Genomic DNA, 25,151 nt, shown 5'->3' with positions numbered 1-25,151 from the left:
TCACAATGCATTTCAGCAACTAATTCTACCAACCCTTACATTGCTGCATCCAAATTTGCAGAAGTGTCCTGTACACAGTCACAGTACATTTGCGAGCAGACAAAGAGGTTCAAGGTCCCATGGTGAGTCCTCAGTTTTCACCCAGAGCAAGCCCGCTTTGGAGAACAAGATGCTAACATGATTGGGACACAAAGAGCCCTTGGCTCCTTAAATGCATATATAGTTCAGAGCACACACAGTGGCTCAAGGTAAATATCTAACATCTATATACAGTGGCATGCAAAAGTTTGGGCATGCCTGGTCAAAATTTCTGTTACTGTGAATAGTTAAGTGAGTAGACGATGAACTGATCTCCAGAAATCATAAAGTTAAAGATGAAACATTCTTTTCAACATTTTAAGCAAGATTAGTGTATTACTTTTGTTTTGTACAATTTTAAGAGTGAAAAAAAAAGGAAAGGAGCGCCATGCAAATGTTTGGGCACCCCAAGAGATTTGAGCTCTCAGATAACTTTTACCAAGGTCTCAGACCTTAATTAGCTTGTTAGGGCTATGGCTTGTTCACAGTCATCGTTAGGAAAGGCCAGCAGATACAAATTTCAAAGCTTTATAAATACCCTGACTCCTCAAACCTTGTCCCAACAATCAGCAGCCATGGGCTCCTCTAAGCAGTTGCCTAGCACTCTGAAAATTAAAATAAATGATGCCCACAAAGCAGGAGAAGGCTATAAGAAGATAGCAAAGTGCTTTCAGGTAGCCGTTTCCTTAGTTTGTAATTAAGAAACTGCAGTTAACAGGAATGGTGGAGGTCAAGTTGAGGTCTGGAAGACCAAGAAAACTTTCCGAGAGAACTGCTCGTAGGATTGCTAGAAAGGCAAATCAAAACCCCCGTTTGACTGCAAAAGACCTGCAGGAAGATTTAGCAGACTCTGGAGTGGTGGTGCACTGTTCTACTGTGCAGTGACACCTGCCCAAATATGACCTTCATGGAAGAGTCATCAGTGGAAAACCTTTCCTGCGTCCTCACCATGAAATTCAGCATCAGAAGTTTGCAAAGGAACATCTAAACAAGCCTGATGCATTTTGGAAACAAGTCCTGTGGACTGATGAAATTAAAATAGAACTTTTTGGCCACAATAAGCAAAGGTATGTTTGGAGAAAAAAGGGTGCAGAATTTCATGAAAAGAACACCTCTCCAACTGTTAAGCATGGGGATGGATCGATCAGGCTTTGGGCTTGTGTTGCAGCCAGTGGCATGGGGAACATTTCACTGGTAGAGGGAAGAATGAATTCAATTAAATACCAGCAAATTCTGGAAGCGAACATCACACCGTCTGTTTAAAAAAAACTGAAGATGAAAAGAGGATGGCTTCTACAACAGGATAATGATCCTAAACACACCTCAAAATCCAAAACCTCAAGAGGCGCAAGCTGAAGGTTTTGCCATGGCCCTCAGAGTCCCCCAACCTAAACATCATCGAAAATATGCGGATAGACCTCAAAAGAGCAGTGCATGCAAGATGGCCCAAGAATCTCACAGAACTAGAAGCCTTTTGCAAGGAAGAATGGGCAAAAATCCCCCAAACAAGAATTGAAAGACTCTTAGCTGGCTACAGAAAGCGTTTACAAGCTCCGATACTTGCCAAAGGGGGTGTTACTAAGTACTGACCATGCAGGGTGCCCAAACTTTTGCTTTGGGCCCTTTTCCTTTTTTGTTAGTTTCAAACTGTAAAAGATGGAAATAAAAGTATTCTTGCTTAAAATATTAAAGGAATGTGTCATCTTTAACTTTATGCCTTTTGGAAATCAGGTCATCTTTTACTCGCTTAGCTATTTACAGTAGCAGAAATTTTGAGCAGGGGTGCCCAAACTTTTGCATGCAACTGTACATGGGAAAGAGAGACCCTGACAACAAAAGGGAAAGGCAACCATGGCCAATGCCCAGACTCCTCAACCTTGAAGAAAGGTTATTAAGGCTAATTGGGGCAGCTATAACAGTGTGGAGGTATGTCTCAAAGGAGGTGAAATGCACCCCTTACTTCCACTAGCCTGCAGGTCACCCTTGGGCAAGGTGCAGATGCCATGAGAAAGTGGTGCATATCACAAGCCCAGGCTTTGCAAACACTGCCCAGAAGGCGGCAATGGAAAACCACTCCTGTAGAAATCTGCCAAGAACAATCATGGTCAGGAGACCATGATCACCCATGTCATGCCACATGGCACATAATGATGATGAGATCAAAACTCTGAAAAGGCTGGTACTTGAGATGGAAATGACATTATAAGGTCTAATGATACTAAAATGATTTCAGTTTGTACACATATTCCTTTATAGTTTGTGCAGCTTACATGTAAGTAGGGTGTTTCACTGGGAATCACAGAGTTCGCCATGGATGTGTGCGATTTTAAGCAGTCCCACTTTAGTGAGTTAGTCTGACAAGGCAAGGGTTAAGATAATGTGCAGGCAAGGACAGTTTACGGATAATCTGCAGCCATCACAGTCTAGAAAGCTCTTTGAAGAGCATTGCTTCCCTATGCACAGCAGGGGACCATTTAATATACGGAAATAAAGATGCAAATGAAGACAGTTACTATTGAACTATCTTTTTTTCCAGTCCTGATGAAGGGTCTTGGCCAAAATATTGACTGTTTACTCTTTTCCATAGATGCTACATGGCCTGTTGAGTTCTCCCAGCATTTTGCGCATGTTACTATTGGACAGTTACTTTACTACTTCAAAATTAGGATTAGCCTTTAATGTGTAGATTCTAGTGGCTATTAATACCTGTATTATATTAGTGCAATTCATGATTGATTATCCTAATAAGGAATTGAATATCCACAAGGTCTCCAACTGGCCAACATCTGTATCCAACTAGTCAGCTTCTGTATTTCTTTGTTCAAACTTTAGGACAATTTGGTGACAGAGGCCAGGCTTTTCTCCTTGTAAAGTAAGTGCAATTGAAGAACAAGTGAGAGTTTTCAGAGCCTAGTTAATCGCCAATGACAACAGAGCCCAGTAGATGTACCAGGCATGCACCTGGGGTCTGATTCTGCTTAATTACATGCTAACGGTAATAGGCAAGATGCCACATAGGAAGTGCTGTAATTGTCATATTGTTATATGGTTAAGATATCTAGAACAAATCTTCCCACAAATCAGAAAATGCAATGAAAAGCAGAATCCACCAATCAGCATAGTTTTAAGACACAACAGTCAATGACTGGAGCTATGCAGATTATATGTGGCAGCATACACAAGGAGGATAAGTGTGGTAGTCTGAGTGCAGAGCCACTGACTGCACAGGGTCTTCAGTTAATACATGGAAAGGTACATGTAAACTCGTGAGTTTAGAGGAGAGAACCATGATGTTCTGGAACATATCAACATAATTTATAAATACACAGCAGTTCAGGCCCTTCTGGTCCAATGAGCCACACTGCACAGCCTTCCACCTATTTAACCCTAGCCTAATCACAGGACAATTTACAGTGATCAATTAACAAGAGTCACAAACAAGAGAAAATCTGTAGACGCTGGAAATCCCAGCAACACACACAGAACCCTGGAGGAATTCAGCAGGCCAGCCAGCATCTATGGAAAAGTGTACAGTGGGCATTTCAGGCCGAGACCCTTCAGTAGCACTGGAGGAAAAAAGATGAGTCAGAGTTAAGGGAGAAACATGTGATAGGTGAAAGAGATATAGGGCTGGAGAAAGGGGGTATCTGATAGGAGAGGACAGAAGGCCACAGGAAAAGAAAAAGGGGAGGAGCACCAAAGAAGGGTGATGGGCAGGTAACGAGATAAAGTTAGAGAGAGAAAAGGGGATGGGGAATGGGGGGGGGGGCGATAACTGGAAGGGGTATTACTGGAAGCTAGAGAAATCTATGCTCATGCCATCCGAATGGAAGCTACCCAGACTGATTATAAGATGCCGTTCCACGAACCCGAGTGCAGCCTCATCACGACAGCAGAGGAGGCCATGGATGTACATGTCAGAATGGGAAGTGGAATTAAAATGGGTGGCCACTAGGAGATCCTACTTTTTCCGCCGGACAGAGTGTAGGTGCTCGGCGAAGTGGCCTCTCAATCTACGTTGGGTCTCACCAACATACAGGAGGCCACACCGAGAGCACCAGATACAGTAGATGACCCCAACAGACTCACAGGTGAAGTGTCGCTTCACCTGGTAGGACTGTTTGGGGCCCTGAATGGTAGTGAGGGAGGTGGTGTAGGGGAAGATGTAGCACTTGTTCCACTTGCAAGTGTAATGCACTGTAAGGTGTCACTGCTATGTAGCAGCAATGTTTAGGTTATGACTAGAGATAACGGGGTTTTGGAATGTGGGGCTATCCAATGAGAGGGATGTTGTTAGTATCCGCCCTTACTTCTCTGGCAAATAAATGGAAAAATCAGGTTCAAAGTCCCAGCTATGGTAGGCTCTGCCTGTTCTCTGGAATAATGCCCAACCCTAAAAGGGAAGAGGACTATGAGGCTTGGGTGGAGCAGACTTCTCAGTGGTTAGATGAGTGGCAGTGCTCTGATGATGTAAAGTTGAGAGTTTGACTGGGCAGGCTGCTGATGTTGACAGCCACCAGGTTGCGGTATCCCATAGCGATAGTTGTCAATTACATGCGAGCACTGGATAAAGCTTTTGGCCTGACAGGAAGCCCAATGGAGCTCATGGTGGGGTGTCAGAACATACGTCAGGAGAAAGGGGAGAAGCTTTCTGCTTTTATTTTTCAGCTAGACAGGCAGCTAAATTGCTTGCAGCGCAGAGGGATCATTCAGGTAGCTGAGGTGGGTCAGTTAAAAGTGGACCAGATAGCCAGGGGCCCAGTCTTAGGACCTGACTGCTTGGGGTCTCCGACAGTCTCGTAAGACGCGCCCCCCTCCATCTTTTGTTCAGCTGATCAGAGAGGTACAGGAGGAAGAGAACGCGTGGGAGGTGTGGGAGACCTCCATCAGCAGGTTACAGTCCTCAGTAGTAGTCCCCTGTAGTGAAGTGACCACCAACAACCTACCCCGGGGAGCGGTAGAGGAAACTGTGGCAGAGCTGAGAACGGAGACATGTCAGCTGTTATCAGCAGGTGTGACTCCCTATATGATGGAGCTGATTGGGGGGGGGGGGGGGGGGGACGTGGATTCCCCAAGGGGACGAACAGTGCAGAGGGTGTTGACAGCAGGTGTGACTCCCTATATGATGGAGCTGATGGGGGGCGTGGATTCCCCAAGGGGACGAACAATGCAGAGGGTGCTGGCAGCAGGTGTGACTCCCTATATGATGGAGCTGATGGAGGGGGGGCGTGGATTCCCCAAGGGGATGAACAGTGCAGAGGGTGCTGGCAGCAGGTGTGACTCCCTATATGATGGAGCTGATGGGGGACGTGGATTCCCCAAGGGGATGAACAATGCGGAGGGTGCTGGCAGCAGGTGTGACTCCCTATATGATGGAGCTGATGGGGGGGGGTGGGGGGAACGTGGATTCCCCAAGGGGATGAACAATGCGGAGGGTGCTGGCAGCAGGTGTGACTCCCTATATGATGGAGCTGATGGGGGGGGGTGGGGGGAACGTGGATTCCCCAAGGGGACGAACAATGCAGAGGGTGCTGACAGCAGGTGTGACTCCCTATATGATGGAGCTGATGGGGGGCGTGGATTCCCCAAGGGGACGAACAATGCGGAGGGTGCTGGCAGCAGGTGTGACTCCCTATATGATGGAGCTGATGGGGGGCGTGGATTCCCCAAGGGGATGAACAATGCGGAGGGTGCTGGCAGCAGGTGTGACTCCCTATATGATGGAGCTGATGGAGGGGAGGGGGGGCGTGGATTCCCCAAGGGGATGAACAATGCGGAGGGTGCTGGCAGCAGGTGTCATGCCAGAAGGAGAGTGAGCTCCCAGGTACCTCAGCAGGGAGAGTCATTGGGAAAACTTAGAAGAGACCCAGTGAGGGAACAGCCTGGTGTCTCTAGGGGAACACATTCCCAGCAATATACCAAGGAACCCCTGAAAGCAAAAGGCTCTTCCTGAAGCCTTAGTGGGACCATGTTCCAGCGTGTTGCTACAAAAAGAGGGTATTTATGCTAAAGCCATACTCGACACCGGGTTGCAGGTCATGTTGTACCATTCGATTTACACCCAGTATCTGAAGCATTTACCATTGACCCCATTCAGGGCACTGGAGATTTGGGGGCTTAGTGCCAGTGATTATCCATATGACGGTTATTTGTCAGTGAAACTGGAGTTCTTGGAGGCTGATGTGGGAGTGGCTGAAGTCCTTGATACATTGGTACTGGTTTGTCCGGACCCTGTTAAGAAGGGCAGCGTTTCAATCCTGGTGCGGACCAACACTTCTCTGGTCAGGAGGCTCGTGGGGGCCTGCAAGGAGAAGGCTGGCGAGAGCTTTCTGGGAACACTGTCCGTGCACCTGGGCTTCAAGCTGCTTTTGAGGAAGTGCGTGGCTGCACTGGCCAGATACCGAATTTAGATGAGGGACTGTGTGGTCTACAAAGTCGAAGACAATGGCAGTATGGCCCAGGGAAGTAGCGAGAGCGATGGGGACCCTCAAATTTCCTGGAGTGCCTGAGGGTAAGACCAGGCACTCTAGGAAATTTGGAGGTCCCCATCACTCTGAAAGAGCATGAGAGGTAGTCAGAAGTTCCTGCTGGGGTACTGGTGAGGCCCAACTTGCAGAAGCCCTCAGTTGTACAGGTAAGCAGGATGGCAGTGATTGTCAGAAACATTACGAAGAGGAAGGTCACCTTCGTATAGATGTGTGTGAACTACAGGACACTGAACAGGTGCACCGTCCCCGCCGAGTATATGGTCCCGAGGTTTGAAGACGTGCTGCCCTGCCTGAGTGGTGCAAAGTGATTCAGTGTGCTGGACTTGAGGAGTGGATATTACCAGACTCCCATAAGTGAGGACGACAAAGAGAAGATGACACTTGTGTGTCCCCTGGGATTTTTCCAGTTCAAAAGGATGCCCCAGGGCATATCTAGAGCCCCTGCAATCTTCCAGCGGGTCATGGAGAAGACGGTGGGGGATATGAACTTGCTTGAGGTATTAGTATATCTGGATGACCTCAGTGTTTGGATCCACCTTGGAAGAACATGAAGCGAGGCTGCTGAAGCTGCTGGGATGCCTGAAAGCTAAAGGGTTAAAACTTTCCCTGGACAAGTGCCAGTTCTGCCAAACGTCTGTTAGCTATGTTGGGCACATAGTCTCAAAGGATGGACTAGCTAAAGATATGGCTAAGATAGAGACAGTGACCACCTGGCCAAGACCCCAGACTGTGCGCTTGTTCCTTGGGTTCAGTACTACCGGAGCTTCATGAAAGGGTACTCAAAAGTGAGTCACCTGTTGAATCAGCCTCTTGGTTGCCCTCTCTTGGGGAAGAAAGGGAGGGGGAGAAGAGGACAGGAGGGTGTATCTTAGCCTGTCGGAGCCCTTTGGACTGAGGTGGGATGCAAATTGTGAGGAAATCTTTCAGTGGCTGAAGGAATTGCTGACCCAGGCGCCGGTGCTGGCTTTTGTGGACCTCCGATTGCCGTATGTACTGCACACGGATGCCAGCCGATAGGGATTAGGGGGCGTCTGTATCAGGGCACCAGGTTAAGACCCATTGCAGTTGTCAGCCAGAGTCTGTCGCCCTCTGAGAAACACTATCCCATGCACAAGTTGGAGTTTCTGGCATTGAAATGGGTGGTGGTGGATAAGCTGAGTGACTATCTCTACGGGGCCAAGTTTGAGGTGAGGACAGACAACAACCCCCTAAACTTGTATCCTGACCTCGGCGAAACTGGATGTCACAGACCATTGGTGGTAGGTGGCATCGTCTGACTATGGTTTCAGGCTGAACTACCGGCCGGGAAGCAGGAACACTGATGCTGATGCTTTGTCCCAAAGGGCACATGAGGGACTGGTCAGGGACGAGGAGTGGGAGAGCGTTCCTGCCACAGGGGTGAAGGCCATGGGTCAGTTTGCCATCGCTATAAAGACAGAGAGAAAGGAGGGGCAGGATCCAGCAGTGGATCAATTGGGGGCTTCTGATGACGCCATTCTTCCCCAAGTTTACTGTAACCTGACTGCTCTGAAGACAAATCAGTTGCCAGAACTGAGTTCTGGGGAAGCGGCAGTGGCTCAGCTAATGACCCAGGCACCTGTATCATTGGGTCAGCAGTCAAAAAGGGAGACATGACTCAGGCAGAGAAGTCAAAACACATGGCAGTGCCTCCATTACTGAGAGAATGGCCTCAGTTGGAGGTACGGAACCAGATCCTACACTGAGTCATGTCACCCCAGATTGACCTCGGCGTTGCCAGCTGGTTCTGCTGGAGAAGTATTGGTGGATTACATTCGAAAGCACTTCATGATGATTCTGGACATTCGGGGGTGGAAGAAATCTATGGATTGCTCGGAGACTGGTTTTACTGGGCCCGAATGAAGTTGGAGGTTGAAGAATACTGTAAGTCGTGCATTCAATGCATACGGCAGAAGACACTGCCTACGTGAGCAACTCCCTTGTCCCACTTGCAGAGTGCGGGCCCCTGGACCTGGTGTGTATGGATTTCCTGTCAATAGAACCAGATGTGCACAGGCTTTTCATACCAAGGAACAGAGGGCGTCTACAGTGGCCAAAATGTTATGGGAAAAGTATTTCATTTATTATGGCCTTCCCAGGCAGATACATAGTGATCAGGGATGGGGTTTCAAGAGCAGACTCATCCATGAATTACTGGGCATGCTTGGAGTTGAGAAGCCGAGGACCATGCCCTTTCATTCACAAGGTGATTCGCAGCCCGAGAGGTTTAATCGGATCTTGCTAGACATGTTTGGGACCCTGGAGATCAGCAAGAAGAGCAGGTGGAGTCAAACTGAAGAATGGGAATGGGCCTGTCAAGGTGCTCCACCAGAACCACCTGCTGCCCCTGGGACAAGAGGTGCAGGTAGACCCACAGCCAGACTCGGAGACTACACCTAGTAAGAGGACTCTGCGGAAACACAGGGCAACTGCAGAGTCCACAGCAGGAGAGATTAGGCCGACCCCACCCCTGCAAGGGATACTGAATCTGAGGATGAGGATCTGGATGTGTGGTATATGCTGCCTTTTGCTAACTCACCATTAAGGAAGAGAGTTCCAGTCCTTCTCCCGCTGAGTCAGGTGAAGTGGGGCTGGGAGGGGGCGGGCTATCTGTAGGCAACCTGGGTTGCAGTGGGACCCTGCAAGGGATGAAGTGGGGCTTGGGCATGGGACCGAGGGGTCTGAGTTGCAGGTGGCCATGAGTGATAGGTCAGGGGAGGCCTCTCCAAATAGTCCAGAAGTATCCCCAGTAATGTCTGAACCTGAAGTGTTAGGTGAGGGGGTGCAGAGGTCTCAAAGAATTAGGAGACTACCAGATAGACTGGCCTATGTAGCACCTGGGGAACAAAGCATGACCATTTTGGGGAGATAAGTCACTGCCTTGTGCACCTGGATTGGACTTTGTGTTTTGCAGGAAGGGTCGGTGAATTATCTCAACGTCATGAGGACATGACTAAATTTGGTGGGGGAAAGTACAACGTGCTGTAAGATTTCACTGCTAATGTAATGGTTTCTCTGTAGCAGCAGTGTTACTAGAGATAATGGGCTTTGGAATGTGGGCTATCCAATGAGAGGGATGTTGTTTTTTCTTCTGAGTCTGGGAGCAGGAATTTCATGGTTTTTTGCTGGGGAGAGATGAGAAAACGCAAATGGAGAGAGCTGGTAGACCGCCGGTTGGAGTGGACTTGGAGTGAGGGACCGAAGGTCAGCAAAAATCGGAGGAGGTCGATGGTGGACAAACAGTCTTATCAGTGAGCTCCAACATTGCGCATTAGAATGTTTCATGAGAATGGGCCCTTTTCTTTTTTTGATTCTTTACTAACCATATAGTCAAATTAAGAATTATAAAGCTCAATCACTTAATCACAATGTGTACTTTGTTATTTTGTGGTACTGATTTGTAACAGGGGACACATCATGCAGCATCTACCCAAACGAGATTTCTTAAGTTTGGCCGGACTGAGGGTAGTCCTTCCCCCAGATTGAGCCGCTAACCGATCTGAAAATTACACAAGGATAAGTGCCAAGAGGGAGATCAGTGGGGATTGATGAATGGACAAGGGAGTCACGTAGGGAGTGAATCTTGCAGAACGCAGAAAGTGGAGGGGGTGTGGGGAAGGGGAAGATGTGCTTGGTGGTGAGAGCATCTGCTTGCAGGATGAGGCTTTTCATTCCAGAATGAAAATGATGTCCTCTTGCTTCAAAGAAAGGGGCGTCCCTTCCTCCATCAAGGCTGACCTCAAAACCGCATCTCTTCCATTTCACATACGTCTGCCCTCACCACAACCACCTGCCACACTACTAGGGAAAGGGTTCCTCATCTACCACTCCACCAGCCTCCTCATTCAGGACATAATTCTCCAGAACTTCTGCCATCTCCAATGGGAAGCCACGACCAAGCACAACCTCTCCTCTCCCCACCCCCCCCCCCCCCAACTTTCTGCAGGAATCTCTCCCTATGAAACTCCCTCGTCCATTTGTCCCTCCCTCCTGGTCTTATCCTTGCGAGCAGAACAAGTTCTACACCTGCCCCTACAACTCCTCCCTCACCACCACTCAGGGCCCCAAACAGTCCTTCCAGGTGAGGCAACACTTCACCTGTGAGTCTGTTGGGGCCATCTACTGTATCTCGTACACCCAATGTGGCCTCATATATCGGTGAGACCCGACTTAGTTTGAGAGGCCACTTCCCCGAGCACCTACACTCCGTTCGCCGGAAAAAGCTGGATCTCCCAGTGGCCACCCACTTCAATTCCACTTCCCATTCTATCCAGACTATCCATGGCCTCTTCTACTATCGTGATGAGGCCACACTCAGGTTGGAGGAATAATACCTTACATTCAGTCTGGGCAGCCTCCAACCTAATGGCATGAACATCGATACCTCTAGCTTCCTGTAATGGCCACACCCCCATTCCCTCTCTCACATTATTTCCTGCCTGCCCATTGCCTCCCTCTGGTGCTCCACCCCTTTTCTCTTTCTTCCATGGCTTTCTATCCTCTCCTATTAGAGTCTCCCCTCTCCAGCTCTGTATCTCTTTCACCATTCAACTTGCTGTTTACTTCAACATTCCCCCTCCCAGTTTCATCCATTACTTTGTGTTTCTTCCTCCCCTCCCCTTTTAAATCTACTCATCTTTCTTTTTCTCCAGTCCTGCTGAAGGGTCTCAACCTGAAGTGTCAACTGTACTGTTTTCCATAGATGCTACCTGGCCTGATGAGTTCCTGCAGCATTTTGTGTGTGTGTAACCTACTAACCAGTATGTCTTTGAACTGTGGGAGGAAACCTATGCGCTCATGGAAAGGACGTGGAAACTTCAGTGTCAGAATTGAACTCTGAACTCTGACGCCCTGAGCCATAATAGCATTGTGCTAACCATTATGCTATCAATTATGAAGAATGGTCAATATATCGCCTCGGCCAGATCAAGTATATCCTAGAGTGTTATGGGAGGCAAGGAAAGATGTTGCTGGGGCCTTGGTACAAGTTTTTGTATCTCTAGCTACAGACAAGGTACAAGATGGCTGCAAGATAGATCATGTTGTGCCTTTGAGGACAACAGGCAGAAGGCAGGGAACCACATGCTTGAACTTTGCACCACTAATGGGAAAGTTATTGAAAGAGATTCTGACACAGGGTTTATTTGCATCTGGAAAGACTAGGGCTATTAAAGCAAGTCAGCATGGTTTTGTGCACAGGAAATTATGTCTCATCAATTTAATCAGTTTTTTTGGGTAGTTGTCTAAAGCCATGGATAGGTAGTTATAGACAGTCTATACAGACTTTAGCAAGTCCTCTGACAACATCCTGCACGGTAGGCTAGTCTGGAAGGTTGGGACAGTGGATTGAAGGCATAATAGCAAACTGGATACAAAATTTGCTTAATACTGGGAGGCAGAAGACGGTAGTAGCTATTGGAAGAGGGTGGTTGCTTTTCAGATCGTCTTGAATTCAATTATGTCCTACAGAGATCGGTGCTGGGTCCATATACAGGTCGTAAATAGTAATGTTTTGAATGAGAATGCAAGTGGCAAGATTAGCAAGCCCACAGATTACACCAAAATTATTGGTATCATGGACAATGAGAAGGTTGTTCAAAGTTACATGTTACGGAACAGCAAGGGAAGTGGGCACAGAAATGGCAGATATAATACAACTCATACATATATGCAATGATGCATTTAGAAAGTTAAGCCAAAGCACCCAGAACATGTACCCTTCTCATTACTGCCATCAGAGCCAAGTCTGAAGATAAACATTTAATGTTTTAGGAATGGCTTCTTCCCCTCTGCCATCAGATTGTTGAACAGACAAAGAACCCACAAATACTACCTCATTTTTTAAAAAAACTCTCTTTTACACTTATTTTATTTAAGCATTTTCAATAATTTATAACATTGTATTTCACTGTACTGCTGCAAAATATAAAATGTTATAAATTATAATAAGAAACAATAAACTTTAAAACATGTCAGTGATAATAAACCCGATTCTGACATACACCGTGAATAGCTGGGCCTCAGGGAGTGTCATTGAAGAGAGACCTTGAGATACAAGTGCAGTTCCTGAATGTAACAAACAGGTGAACAGATGGATGAAAGCAACATATGGCATGTTTGACATCATCAGCTGAGGTACGGAGCTTGGAACTCATGTTACAATTGTACAAAGTGTTAGTTATTAACTGCATGGAGTGCTGTGCGCAATTCTGGTTGCCATGCTATGGGAAAGATGGAGCCGACAAGATTCACAAAGATGTTGTCTGGCTTTAAGTGCTTGAGCTGTAAGGAGAGAATGGATGGGCTCCATGTTCCCTCTAAGGTATGTGTCTGTGTGAGCACACACATCTTTTGCTACAAGTGTACAAAAGGAATTTAAACTGTGCACAAAAGGTTGCTACCCTCTACCTCACTGGTGTGTTAAGTATATTTCACAATCGTACACACATTTCCTTTTCCGGTTTCTGATGCGGACGGTGTTGACAATGGAGTTTGTGATGATTTGTCTGCAGACTTTAGAATTGGCTTATTTATACTATTTTTATTAAAGAAACTGTTCAGTGTACACATTGTTGTCATTGAGCAAAAAATTACACACACTGGTCATTATAAATTAGAGGGAACATCGGATAAGCTGGGTGTTTATTTTTTTCCCTGCAGCGAAAGATGCAGAGAAGTGATGTGACACGAGGTATATGAAATTATGGGAGGCACCAATAGTCTGTGGAGACCAGTGTCCGTTTCCCATGGTAGGATTATCTAAAACTAAAGAGCATGGGTTCAAGGTGAGCGGGAGGAGGTCTAAGGGGAATCTGAGGGGTAAATTTTTCATACAAAGTTGGTCATTCTAGATGACAAGTCAGTGTTGGGAAAAATATTTAAAAGGCAACTGAACAGGTACTCAAGTGAGCAAGGCAGAAGGATGTGGAATTAATGCAGTTAGTGGCATTAGTATAGATTGGCATGGTGGCTGGCAGTGGGTTTCTATTACTTTACCACTGTAGCAAGAATCTGGGCATATTAAAAGCTGGGATTATTTAGGTCATTCTGTTAGCGTAGCAATGAATGCAAACTATTACAGCACCAGTAACCTGAGTTCAATTCCGTCTGAAAGGAGTTTGTACGTTCTGTGCATGATTGCATGAGTTTCTTCAGGGTGGTCTAGGGTGGGTGTGGACTCGTCAGCCTGGAAGGGCCCGTTATTATGCTGTTTCTCTAAGTAAATATACAACAAATAAAATAGCAACAGGAGGATTACCTTTTATGCCCCCCGTTGTAGAGCCTGGTCGTGAAGCCCTCTTCCGTTGCCCATTGTCAGAAGATTCCTGAAGAGTTGAAGCCTCCTCGCTCTCCTTTTCACTTCTTGAGTTTTTTCTAGTAGGGCTTTTCGATTTCTCTAGAGTACTTTTTGCTTCACTATCGGGTAAAAAGAGAAATGAGAAAATGCTTAAAACAGACTGGCAATTTGTACAAAAAGCAAAACCATTTATAGGTGCGATTTTTGTTTCAGTCATAACACTGGAGGTCCACAAGACATACGAGCAGAATTTGGCCATTTGATCCATTTTCCCTCTCAGCCCCAATCTCTTTCCTTCTCCTCGTATCACTTCATGCCCTGACAAATCAAGAATCTATCAACCTCTGCCTTAAGAATGTCTTTCTATTTTGAAGCTATGTCCTCTGGTCTTGGACTCTCCCACCATACAAAACATCCTCTCCACATCCACTCTATCAAGGCCTTTCACTATTCAATAGGTTTCAATGAGGTCATCCCTCATTCTTCTGAATTCTAGTGAATACATACCCAGAGCCATCAAACACTCTTCATGACAGTCGTTCAATCCTGGAATCACTTCCTTTGAACCTTTCCAATTTCAGCACATCATTTCTCAGGGGCCCAAAACTGCTCATAATACTTGAAGTGAGGCCTCACCAGTGCCTTATAAAGCCTCAACATTACATCCTTGCTTTTATATTCTAGTCCTCTCAAAATGAATGCTAACTTTGCATTTCCCTTCCTCACCACTAACTCAACCTGCAAATTAACCTTCAGGGAATCCTGCACAAGCACTTTGCACCTCAGTTTTTTGAACTTTCTCTCCCTTTAGAAAAAAGTCTACTACCAAACTGCATGACCATATACTTCCTGATACCGTATTCCATTTGCCACCTCTTTGTGCATTTGTCTAATCTGTGCACGTCCTTCCATCTATCTTACATTGTCTAAACTTTGCAACAAAAGCCATCAATTCCATCATCTGAATCATTGACATATAATGTAAAAAGAATCAATCCCAACGCAGATCCCTGTGGAACACCACTAGTCAGTGGCAGCCAACCATCCACTTCTAGAATCTAACCTTTCCCACCCTTGTCTTAAAAGCAATGAGCTCTGATTTTCATGTAAACAAGACCTCAACTAATGGTAATAAATGGTTGGGTGACTTTTAGGACAATGGCCGTAAATAGACTTTGCCACTGAATAGTCAGAATTTGCATTTCAATCAACAGCAGACAATTGTGCCTCTTGACCACAACACTCCATGGTAAAAGAATCGCTTAAACTGAGGTCAAATAGTTCAACACAAGACAATAAATCAATCTCTGTTCAGTTGCCCATGGGAATCTCCCCATTCTCTTAACTTGATGGTGAAGAAATCTGAATTAACCATCCAATTGGTGACAATGACTTGAGATGCAGGCGTGTCCAAAACTGACTCTATGTTGATATAAATGAAAAGAATTTTGAGACAGGCAGAGTATGCCTCATTGTAAGATAGAACTGAAGTGTTTGTGTTACCTACAGATCACAACTTTTACAAAATCCCTGTTTTGCTAAAAATTTACATTGCTTTTTCTCCCAGAAAAGTCACAAAAAAGCAACTTTAAACTATTGTACCAGAAGATAACATTAAATGTAAGAATTCAGAGCTGTTCAATGTAGCATTAGAGCCTGCATTTTAGAAAGGCTCCAAAACTCAATTAGGTCACCAGTAGTGGGCTGAGAAGTTGAACAATTGTTTTGTACAGAAGATTTTTTTTAAATCTATGGAGCTATGGGTGGTAATGAACAGCCTGCTGCTGTAAATGTTTATTTATTTATTGTGATACAGCACAGAATAGGCCTTTCTGACCCACTGGGCCATGCCGCTCACCAATGCTCCAATTTAATCCTAGCCTAATTACAGGACAATTTACAAAGACCAATTAACCTACCAACCAGAATGTCTTTGGATTGTGGGAAGAAACCAGAGCACCCTGAGGAAACCCACACAATCATGGCGAGAACGCAAACTCACTATATGCAGTGGTGGAAACTGAACTGGGGTTTGCCTGTATCGTAAAGCTTTGTGTTAACCACTACACTACAGTGTCACCCAACTTCAAACAACAAAATATTAAAATTGATTGGAGTGTAGAGGAATTACTTAATTGATTAACCATATATAACAATTACAGTAAGGAAACAGGCCATCTCGGCCCTTCTAGTCCCTGCCGAACGCTTACTCTCACCTAGTCCCACTGACCTGCACTCAGCCCATAACCCTCCATTCCTTTCCTGTCTATATACCTATCCAATTTTACTTTAAATGACAAGCTAAATGCACACAGGCATTTTCCACTGAGGTTGGGTGAGACCAGAACTAGAGGTCACAGGTTAAAAGTGAAATGCGAAATGTTTAAGGGGAAAGAAAACGAGGCGGAATTTCAAGGGTGGTGAGAACATAGAATGAGCTGTCAGTGTAAGTGGTGGACAGAGGTTTGATTTCAATATTTGGGAGAAATTTGGATATGTACATGGATGGGAGGGGTAGGGAGGGCTATGGTCAGGGTGCAGATCAATAGGTCTAAGCAGATAAACAGTTTGGCATGGACTAGTTGGGCTGAAGAGCCTGCTTCTGTGCTGGAGTGTTCTATGACTATAGGAATGTATTCATGCCTAATATACTTGGAAATTTTAGAAACACAGTCTTCTGCACTGGAAATTTTCTACAGTTCAACTAAAAGCATAGAAACATAGAAAACCTACAGCACAATACAGGCCCTTACCTGAGATACATTGTATCTGGCTCCACCACCATCGCTGCCAGCCCATTACACGCACGCACCACTCTCCGCGTAAAAAACCTTAAGCACCTTAAAACTGTGCCCTCTCGTGCAAGCCATTTCAGCCCTAGGAAAAAGCCTCTGACTACCCAAACGATCAATGCCTCTCATCATCTTATACACCACTATCCTCCCTCGCTCCAAGGAAAAAAGGCTGAGTTCACTCATACTATTCCCATAAGGTATACTCCCCAATCCAGGCAACATCCTTGTAAAGGATGTTGCACCCTCTGCACCCTTTCTATGGTTTCCACATCCTTCCTGTAGTGAGACAACCAGAACTGAGCACAGTACTCCAAGTGGGGTCTGACCAGGGTCCTTTATAGCTGCAACATTACCTCTCAGCTCCCAAACTCAATCCCACGAATGATGAAGGCCATTGCACCATATGCTTTTCTAACTACAATCTTTAATCAAAGGTTAAAGGTTTAATCAAAGGTTGTGAATCAATACTTAAATCTCTGAATCTCTGAATTTCATTATATTAATGATTGTATATATACACCTACCTCTGAGACACTTCATTTGCAACATTCAAGTCTTCTCCTGCACATACAAAACAAAATCTGCTTAATGGATCGTTATTTTGACAGCAAAATGCTTGCTTGAAAAATCCTTTATAGCTGTTAAGCATCAATCCACTTTTTATAAAGAAAGTCTGCAACAAAATGGGGAAGACGAACAAGAAACACAAAAGCTCACAAGGAAAAGGCTGTAAAACTCATTGAGTCTTACCCACTTTTCAATGACATGGCTGACCATGGAAGCTAAATCATGGTACAGGAACACAAGACATTCTGCATATGCTGGAAATCCAAAGTAACACAGAGTCAGCAGGTCAGGCAGTATCTACTGAAAGGAATACAAAGTCGATGTTTCAGGCCAAGACCCTCCATCAGGACTGGAAAGGAAGGGGGAAAAAGTTGCCTTATCTACTGAGGTCCTCCAGCATTTTGTGCGTGCTACCGCGGTACAGGAGTTCACAGCCAACTTAAATGGCATCTGTGTTACCGTTACAATTCACCAAGTGGGTTGTTTGTTGAACATACCACCAAGGATCTCAAACAATTATTTTGTTTCCATACCAGCTTTAGAATCCCTCTGATGCTTCAGCTCAGAGCTGCGAACTCATTACAGACCAGAGATCAAACATAAACCCTTAATGGCTCAGAATGGATGGACATCAGGGAAGTTCTCATGAATGTTTTTGATGCAAATAGACATAGCACTGTTAAACTGTGATATTAACACAGTCCAAACTCATATGCATCATTATACTAGTTGTAAAGGAGTGTTACTACTTGGAGGATGAAATGTTTCTTTCCAGTTATTTGGAGATTAATGTTTTGAATGCACCATCTTACCATTTTTCACTGTGGTCCCTTGTTGCACTGAATTGGGGGATATTTGCTCTGGAACAACTTGGGGTGCTAAAAACAAAAGAAAATATTCTTAAATAATAAACAGCTCAGTGGACATTCATCTTGGATTATATTAAGTATAAGCCAAGATAACAAACAAATGCTATTTTTAGATGCAGTTTTTCAATCCCTGGATTCAGAAGCACTTTTGAAATGGTGCCCCTCCTCCTTCCCTTTCTCCCATGGTCCACTCTCCTCTCCCAACGGATTCCTCCTCCTTCAGTCCTTTAACTTTCCCACCTATCACTTCCCAGCTTCTTACTTAACCCTCCTTCCTGCAACCACCTACATTCCCCCTCACCTGGCCTCACCCATCACTGGCCAGCTTTAACTCCTTCTGCTCCCTCCATCTAATTCTGGCTTCCGCCCCTTCCTTTCCAGTTTCAGTACATCAACTGCTTACTCCTTTCCATAGATGCTGCCTGACCTATGGAGCTTCTCCAGCATATTGTCTGTGTTCAAACATTGCTCATAATGACCATTAATAGCAGGAACATAAACAATTAAATTCCCCTTCACACACTATGTATGTATAATGGCAAGTTTTGCCCCTATTCCTCCCACTTTCAATTTATTAGCTAACCATGCGTTGATGGGGTGTGTACAACGTTAGCATTAAATGACCACCCCTAACTACCCCAAAGATAGGAAACAGTTTAAAAAAAATCAAACGCATTAGTGGATTTGGTATCAGATTATGGGCAGACTAAGAAGATAGTCTTCCTGTGGATTCTGGTGATAATCCAGTAGTTTCACATTTACCATTCATGAAACAAAACTTTTTTTTTGTACTAGTATTTGGTATCTAAAGAAAATAAAGCTGAATTCAATTTCAATTCTCAGGATCAATGGCACAAAATTTCCATTGTTAGATGAGAAACTTGGCTTCTACATCAAGATATATACCACTTATAACAATCTGGCCAATTTTAACCAATATGCTTCCTCTCTTTCCCAGTTCAAACCAAGGGTTGAAGGACAAATATCAACTTTGGTTTAGCATGTCTTCTGGAAGTTCTGGATTTCAGCCATAAAGATCGGCATTAGATTTACACAGTGAAGTTTCAAAGGGGCTCAAAGCTTGCAATGTGTTTGGGGATGTGAAATTTGCAGGTTGCTTGTGTAGAGTCCTTCACCTTATAGGTGGTGATCATCATCACTAAGCTCAACCCATCAATTGCTGCAGCAGGCGGATGATGTCTAACTGGAGGACTGAGGTTTGTTCTATCGCCATAAAGCAACCACCAAATCCAAATGTCCAAGCCAATGAAGGGAGAAGTCTCAAATGAATCTGATTTTATAAAATGACACATCTGGTGGGAAGTCTGATTTTAAAAGCTCTATTGCAAGTTTTGTTAGCCAAGGCAGAGAAATATTAGAACATGCTCACACAAAACAGCACCTGCACAGAAAAGGTGTTGTAAACTCCTCTCCATACAGGTTATCAGCACCAGCAATTGAAAGGTCAGTGTTCAGTCCCCAGTCCCCATGCTGACAGTAAGGAGCTTGTATGTTCTCCCCATGACCACTCATGTTTCTTTCCACATTGCAAAGACATACGGGTTAAGGATAGTTAGTTGTGAGCATGCTACATTGGTGCTGGAAGCATGGTAACACTTGTGGGGTATCCCCAGCACATTCTTGGTCTGTGTTGGTCGTTGAGGCAAATGACATATTTCACTGTATTTTTTGATGCACTTGACAAAAAGTTAATCTTTCTCTTCAACACAAGTGATACCTGCAAAAGTCCAGCACATTGATTCTCCAATGCATACCACATCAAAACTACATGATACTGAAACTGTACTGCGGTGGTCAACAGGTAGCCAAAACTGCCCAATGCATCAGTGGCATCAGCCTACCCACCATCAAGGACATATATACAGAAAGCTTTTGCAAAAGGACCAGTTACATCATAAAGGACCCCACCCACTCTGCTCAACTACTGTTGCCCCACTCCCATTAGAGAGGCTGCTACCTAGTATCCACGCTAGGACCACCACACTCAAAAAGTTACTTTCCCAAGCAGTAGGGCTGATCAACACCTCCACCCACCAACCCACCATTACTTTATCATTTCCTGTCAGCTACCTGATGTATAGACACTCATGTGCCTAGTGTCACTTTATGGACATAAAATCAATGTATAGAAGCCAATCTCATATATTTATATTTATTTTTTTATTATTGTGTTGTTTATCTTATCGTGTTTTTTTTCTGTGCTGCAATGGATCTAGAGTAATGATGACCTCATTTTCCTTTACACTTGAGTACTGGAAATGACATTAAACAATCTTGAATCAAAAGTACATCTCACTACAGTTAACTGAAGCAAGCCTTCAGATTCTTTACTCTGTGCAAACTGTCTGCCAGAGTGAGGACATTAATCTCGCCAGATTTACAGGATCCAGGTCATTACTGGCATCAGAACAAAGAGGTCTTCATAGATTACCATGATTCAGAAAAGAGTATCTTGGGGTCATGCAAGTGTGAACGAGTTACAGAAAATTCAACGGGGAAAGAGACCAACACGATTGTTCTGAGAGACAGCGTTGTTTCAATAAGATGAATGGCCTCAACCTATATCATAACAACAGAACTGTAGTATGGGAGGGACAGACTGCAAGTAAGCCTCAATCAAACAAAGCCTAATGCTAATTCACCTTGGAAAAATTTAAATTTTTTTCTGTTTCCGTCATTGTTAGCTTTATTTGTCACATGTACATCAAGAAACAGTGAAATGTGTTGTTTACAGTCACAGTCCAAGGATGTGTTGGGGGCAGCAAACGGGTGTCGCCATACCTCTGGTCCCAACAGAGCATGCTGAAGAAACTCACGTACAAACTCCTTATAGACAGTGGAGGAAACTGAACCTCAATCTTCCAATCACTGATACCGTAAAGCATTTTGCTAGCTGCCACGGTACCATGCCACCTCAGAAGTATAACATTTCCCCCAAACTTATTTTTTGGCAGGTACATGGAATGGTCAGGCATAGAGGTGTGTGGAGAAAGAGGGGAGAATGTATGTGAAAGGAGGAACTAAAAAGAAATGCACTATTATATTGCAATATTCATAAACCCAAGAGGAGTCAAAGTAGTTATGCTTAAAACCTGAATGAATATCTTCAGATATGGGCACATTTAACTCAAAAAAGTGGTAAAACTAGCTAAAATTCAGTATTAAATTGCCAATTTTATCCCATAGCATGGTGGTAATGCAAGCCACATCCTGGGAAGCTTTACTGTTATGAACTACAAGACGACACATCCTTGTCATTGGATTTGGAGGGTTGTGTGCCTGAGTCACCTGGAGAGCATATTGGCTGGAGTCAGCTTTGTGCTTTGGCTCTTGGTAAGGTAACCCATGCTAGACAGGTCAAAGGGTAGAGGCCAGACCAAGAGAGGTCCACTGATCCTCCAGGTTTGCAGGTTCAGCTCAGGGCTAACAACCCCGATTGGGGGAAAAATGTTAAGGAAACAGCAATGAAGAACCCTTCATATCTGTGCTTGGCTGTATGGACAGAGATGGAGGATCTTCATTGCTGACCTAAAAGTCAGTGGCGTAAAGGGTAGTAAGTAATTACTGTTATGAGTAAATTATGTTACTGATGAGCTTCCATTTTTATTTGAAATTTTAATCCCATTGGGACTCAGTTTGTGGTATTCCCAACTAAAGTAGCAACAAGGAATTTCATACAGTGTACACATAAAAGACCATTAAAACCATAATTACTTACTGGTGGCTGGCAGTCCTGTGTCCGAATGTTCCAAAGCTTCTTTTCTTTGCTCAACTACCAAAAGAGAAGTGCATAAAAATAGATGAGATGTCAGTGTTTTGTGAATGTTTATCAAAATTATGTTTACAGCAAGGAATGCAAATTGGGTTATTAATTAAAATTGAATTCCAATGGGAAATTTTGCATGTACATTTAGCAATATCCTACCATTAGCACAAAATGGTCAACATACTATTAGCTTAAAAATGACAAGTAGATGCAGTACACTTATCACTGATCTAAACTAGTTCAACACAAAAATTTAAGAATTTCCAATTCAAGTAAAATAGAGGTTGCAAGTAAACTAGAATTTCGTCTTCAATAGCAATGGGGAAAAGATAAATTACCTCTGCCTATTCTGTGGACAATTATTTGACTGCAATAGTTGATTTAACAACTAATTATTGTGCAGAAACCACAGAAGACCAACTACTAATGAGATGTGATGCTCATATATCAAGGCTTTTGATAAGAAATGAAAGGAGGAGATTGTTTCCATTGACAGGAGTCAGAGATTGGAGGAGCCAGTGTAGTGTTGCCAAAAGAACCAAATGACACATACAAAATGCTGGAGGAACTCAGCAGGTCAGGCAGCATCTATGAAAATGAATAAAGTATCAACTTTTTGGACTGAGACCCTTTATCAGGGCTGGAAAGGAAGGGGGAAGAAGCCAGAATAAGGTGGGGGCACAAGCTAGAAGGTGATAGGTGAAGGGGAAGATGGATGAGATGAAAAGGTAGCAGCTGATAGGCAGATGAGGTAAAGGGCTGAAGAAGCAGGAATCTATCAGGAGACAAGAGTGGACGTGATGTTTTTTTTTGCAGTTATGATATAATCTGGAGTGCTTTATCTGAAAGTGGCCAAAAATCATTTAACAACAACTTTCAAAACAAAATTGGTCGCATGCTTAAGCAGGAAAAAGAAAATTAGAATTATGGGAAGCAGAAGAGGAATTGTCTCCTTTTATGATGCAAGACTACATATTCTTTTAAGAGACAGCAGATGCTGCAATGTAGAGCAAAGAAAAATGCTGGAGGCACTCAGCCAGTACAGTAACTTCTGTGGAGAGGGTAAAGGAGTGATTTAGGTTTTGGATTGAAACCCAGCAACAGGACAGTGGCAACAGAAAATTGTTGCTATAAACAGAAAAGAAGGGTGACACAGGGGCTATTAGGTGGATCAAGGTCAGCAGGATGACTGACAGAGCCAATTTTATTTTCTCTGGGTGGTGGTTGGGGGGAGGGGAGGGAAAAGGAAAGGAGGGTAAACTTGGAGATAGAGATATGGCAGGTGATGAGCAAAAACAAAGGCTACAAGTGCTGGAATCTGTTAAAGAAATTGTTAACGGGAACAATTGAGGAAGAGATGTGGTGGGAAGTCTGTGGACATGAGTAATTGTTCCTCCAGTCTGCCTTAACCTGTCTTGTCATACACACATGCACGGGCAACTCAGGTCAGACAGCATCACTGGAAAGGAACAAAGAGTCAACATTTCAGGTCTCAACCCAAAATAGTTGACTGTTTATTTCTTTCTATAGGTGCTGCCTGACCTGCTGAGTTCCTCCAACATTTCCTGTGTGTTACTCTGAACTGATTTCCAGTATTTGCAGAAACCAGCGTTTAACCAGTTTGTCCTGTTTTCCACTCTCTACTCACTCCCACCCCGGTTTCAAATGACCTTCCTTTTATCCTTTTAATCAGTTTTCTCACATCATATTGCAGCATTTATAAGCTTTATGACCATTATGATTTAGGAGCAGAATCAAATGTGCTCCACCATTCCACAGATTCACCTTCTAGCTGAAGAATTTGAACCTTATCTCAGTTTTGTAGAATGTACCTTAATTCTGGGAAGTGCCTCAGATCCTAGACTCTCAATGGAAACCTCCGCTCCCCTGGGATCTCTGCTATCAATCTCTAGCAGCTGCCCACCCCAACCTTCACTCTCTCCCATCTGGCTCCTTTGTCCATCACCTTTCCACTGTCAGTCACAGAGCACCACAGAACAGAAACAGGTCCTTTGGTTCATCTAGGCCATGCCTAACTATTCATCCTGTCAGCACTTGCTCCCTCCCTCCCCTTCTTTTAATACCGGCTATCTTTCCTCTCTGTTCAGTCTTGATTCAGGGTCTTGAAATCTTTTATATAGAGATACAGTGCAGAACAGATCCTCCTGGTCCAACAAGCCATGCTGTCAAGCAACCCACTATTTAACCTGGCCTAATCACAGGACAATTTATAATGCCAATTAACCTACAAAGTGGTACATCTCTGGACTCTGGAAAGAAAATAGCCCAGAGGAAACTGATGCGGTCACAGGGAGAATGTACCAGAATTGAACTCTGAACTCCAGAACACTGAGCTGTCATAGTAACACGCTAACCATGATGATACCGTGGCGCCCCAATTCGTTCACCCATCCTCACCCATGTAGAAGCTGCTTGACCACCTGAGCTCCTCCAGCAATGTATTTTTTTGCTTCACATTCTTTTTAGTCAGGATACTTATATGTTTGAAAGCCAAATAATGTTCCAAGATATGGGAAACAAAAATAAAATCCAACAGGAAGAACATGCTTTGCTTCAGCAAATTATTCACTCTAAGGAAAGAAGTCACCATCAAGTATAGGTCCTGTCACTTAGCTCCCACTCTTCAGCTGCCTCAATTAAGAGATCAGACATTTAAAATTACCAGTAGTCAATGTTCCAGACACTACCATCGCTGCCTCGTATTTTACACTCTTACAAAATAGCAATTTAGTATTATCTACTTTCAGTTCAGATTCAGCAACCAAAATATTTTGCTTTTAAGCAACTTTTGCCTTGATTTGTCTATAAAACTAGATGGGGGGGGGAATGAGTGGATATACAATATGCTTTTAAAATTCAGGGTAGTATCACTGCACAGTGCAATTTTGATTTATCTGATATTCAACACAATAGAATTGTGATTATAGACGTTGCAAACTTCCTATGAATTGTGATTTTGTACTCAAGCCTACCCTCAAGTTCTTTAATACGTATCCTTAGCTGTCGAGTGTTATGGCTATGCTAGGAAGATGGTTAATTCTTATCATTTGCATGAACCCTTTTGTCAACTCAGCTCTCTATTGCAATAAGCCACCTGCAGCTTTATCAGGAAATGTCAGAGGTTCAAGACAGATGGCGAACACCTGATAGGATAGAACTAGAAAGAAAAGCTGCATCATCACTGCATGTTAAAGGGTTTTGTGTTGGGCATGTGGTATTATTGTCACATAC

At 44.1% G+C, this 25,151-nt stretch overlaps 1 protein-coding gene across 11 annotated transcripts in view; it reads right to left on the bottom strand.

The window, feature by feature from the left end:
* Positions 1-25,151, bottom strand: part of ncoa6 (nuclear receptor coactivator 6) — a 77,558-nt gene that overhangs the window by 7,121 nt on the left and 45,286 nt on the right. For 5 of the 11 annotated variants that reach the window (XM_059980858.1, XM_059980860.1, XM_059980861.1 and 2 more), the window contains exons 12-15: positions 21,852-21,905; positions 18,056-18,121; positions 17,201-17,237; positions 13,843-14,000 (exon numbers count right to left, since the gene is read on the bottom strand). In XM_059980858.1, the coding sequence (XP_059836841.1) occupies positions 13,843-14,000; positions 17,201-17,237; positions 18,056-18,121; positions 21,852-21,905 (315 nt within the window). Of the gene's footprint in view, positions 1-13,842; positions 14,001-17,200; positions 17,238-18,055; positions 18,122-21,851; positions 21,906-25,151 lie in introns of those variants that run through there. The other 6 variants (XM_059980859.1, XM_059980862.1, XM_059980864.1 and 3 more) reach the window with 3 other exon arrangements.

Source organism: Hypanus sabinus, chromosome 9 (assembly GCF_030144855.1).
Source record: "Hypanus sabinus isolate sHypSab1 chromosome 9, sHypSab1.hap1, whole genome shotgun sequence".
NCBI classification, from domain to species: Eukaryota; Metazoa; Chordata; class Chondrichthyes; order Myliobatiformes; family Dasyatidae; genus Hypanus; species Hypanus sabinus.
The sequence above is the reverse complement of the archived record's forward strand: the minus strand, read 5'-3'. Positions and strand labels throughout refer to the sequence as shown.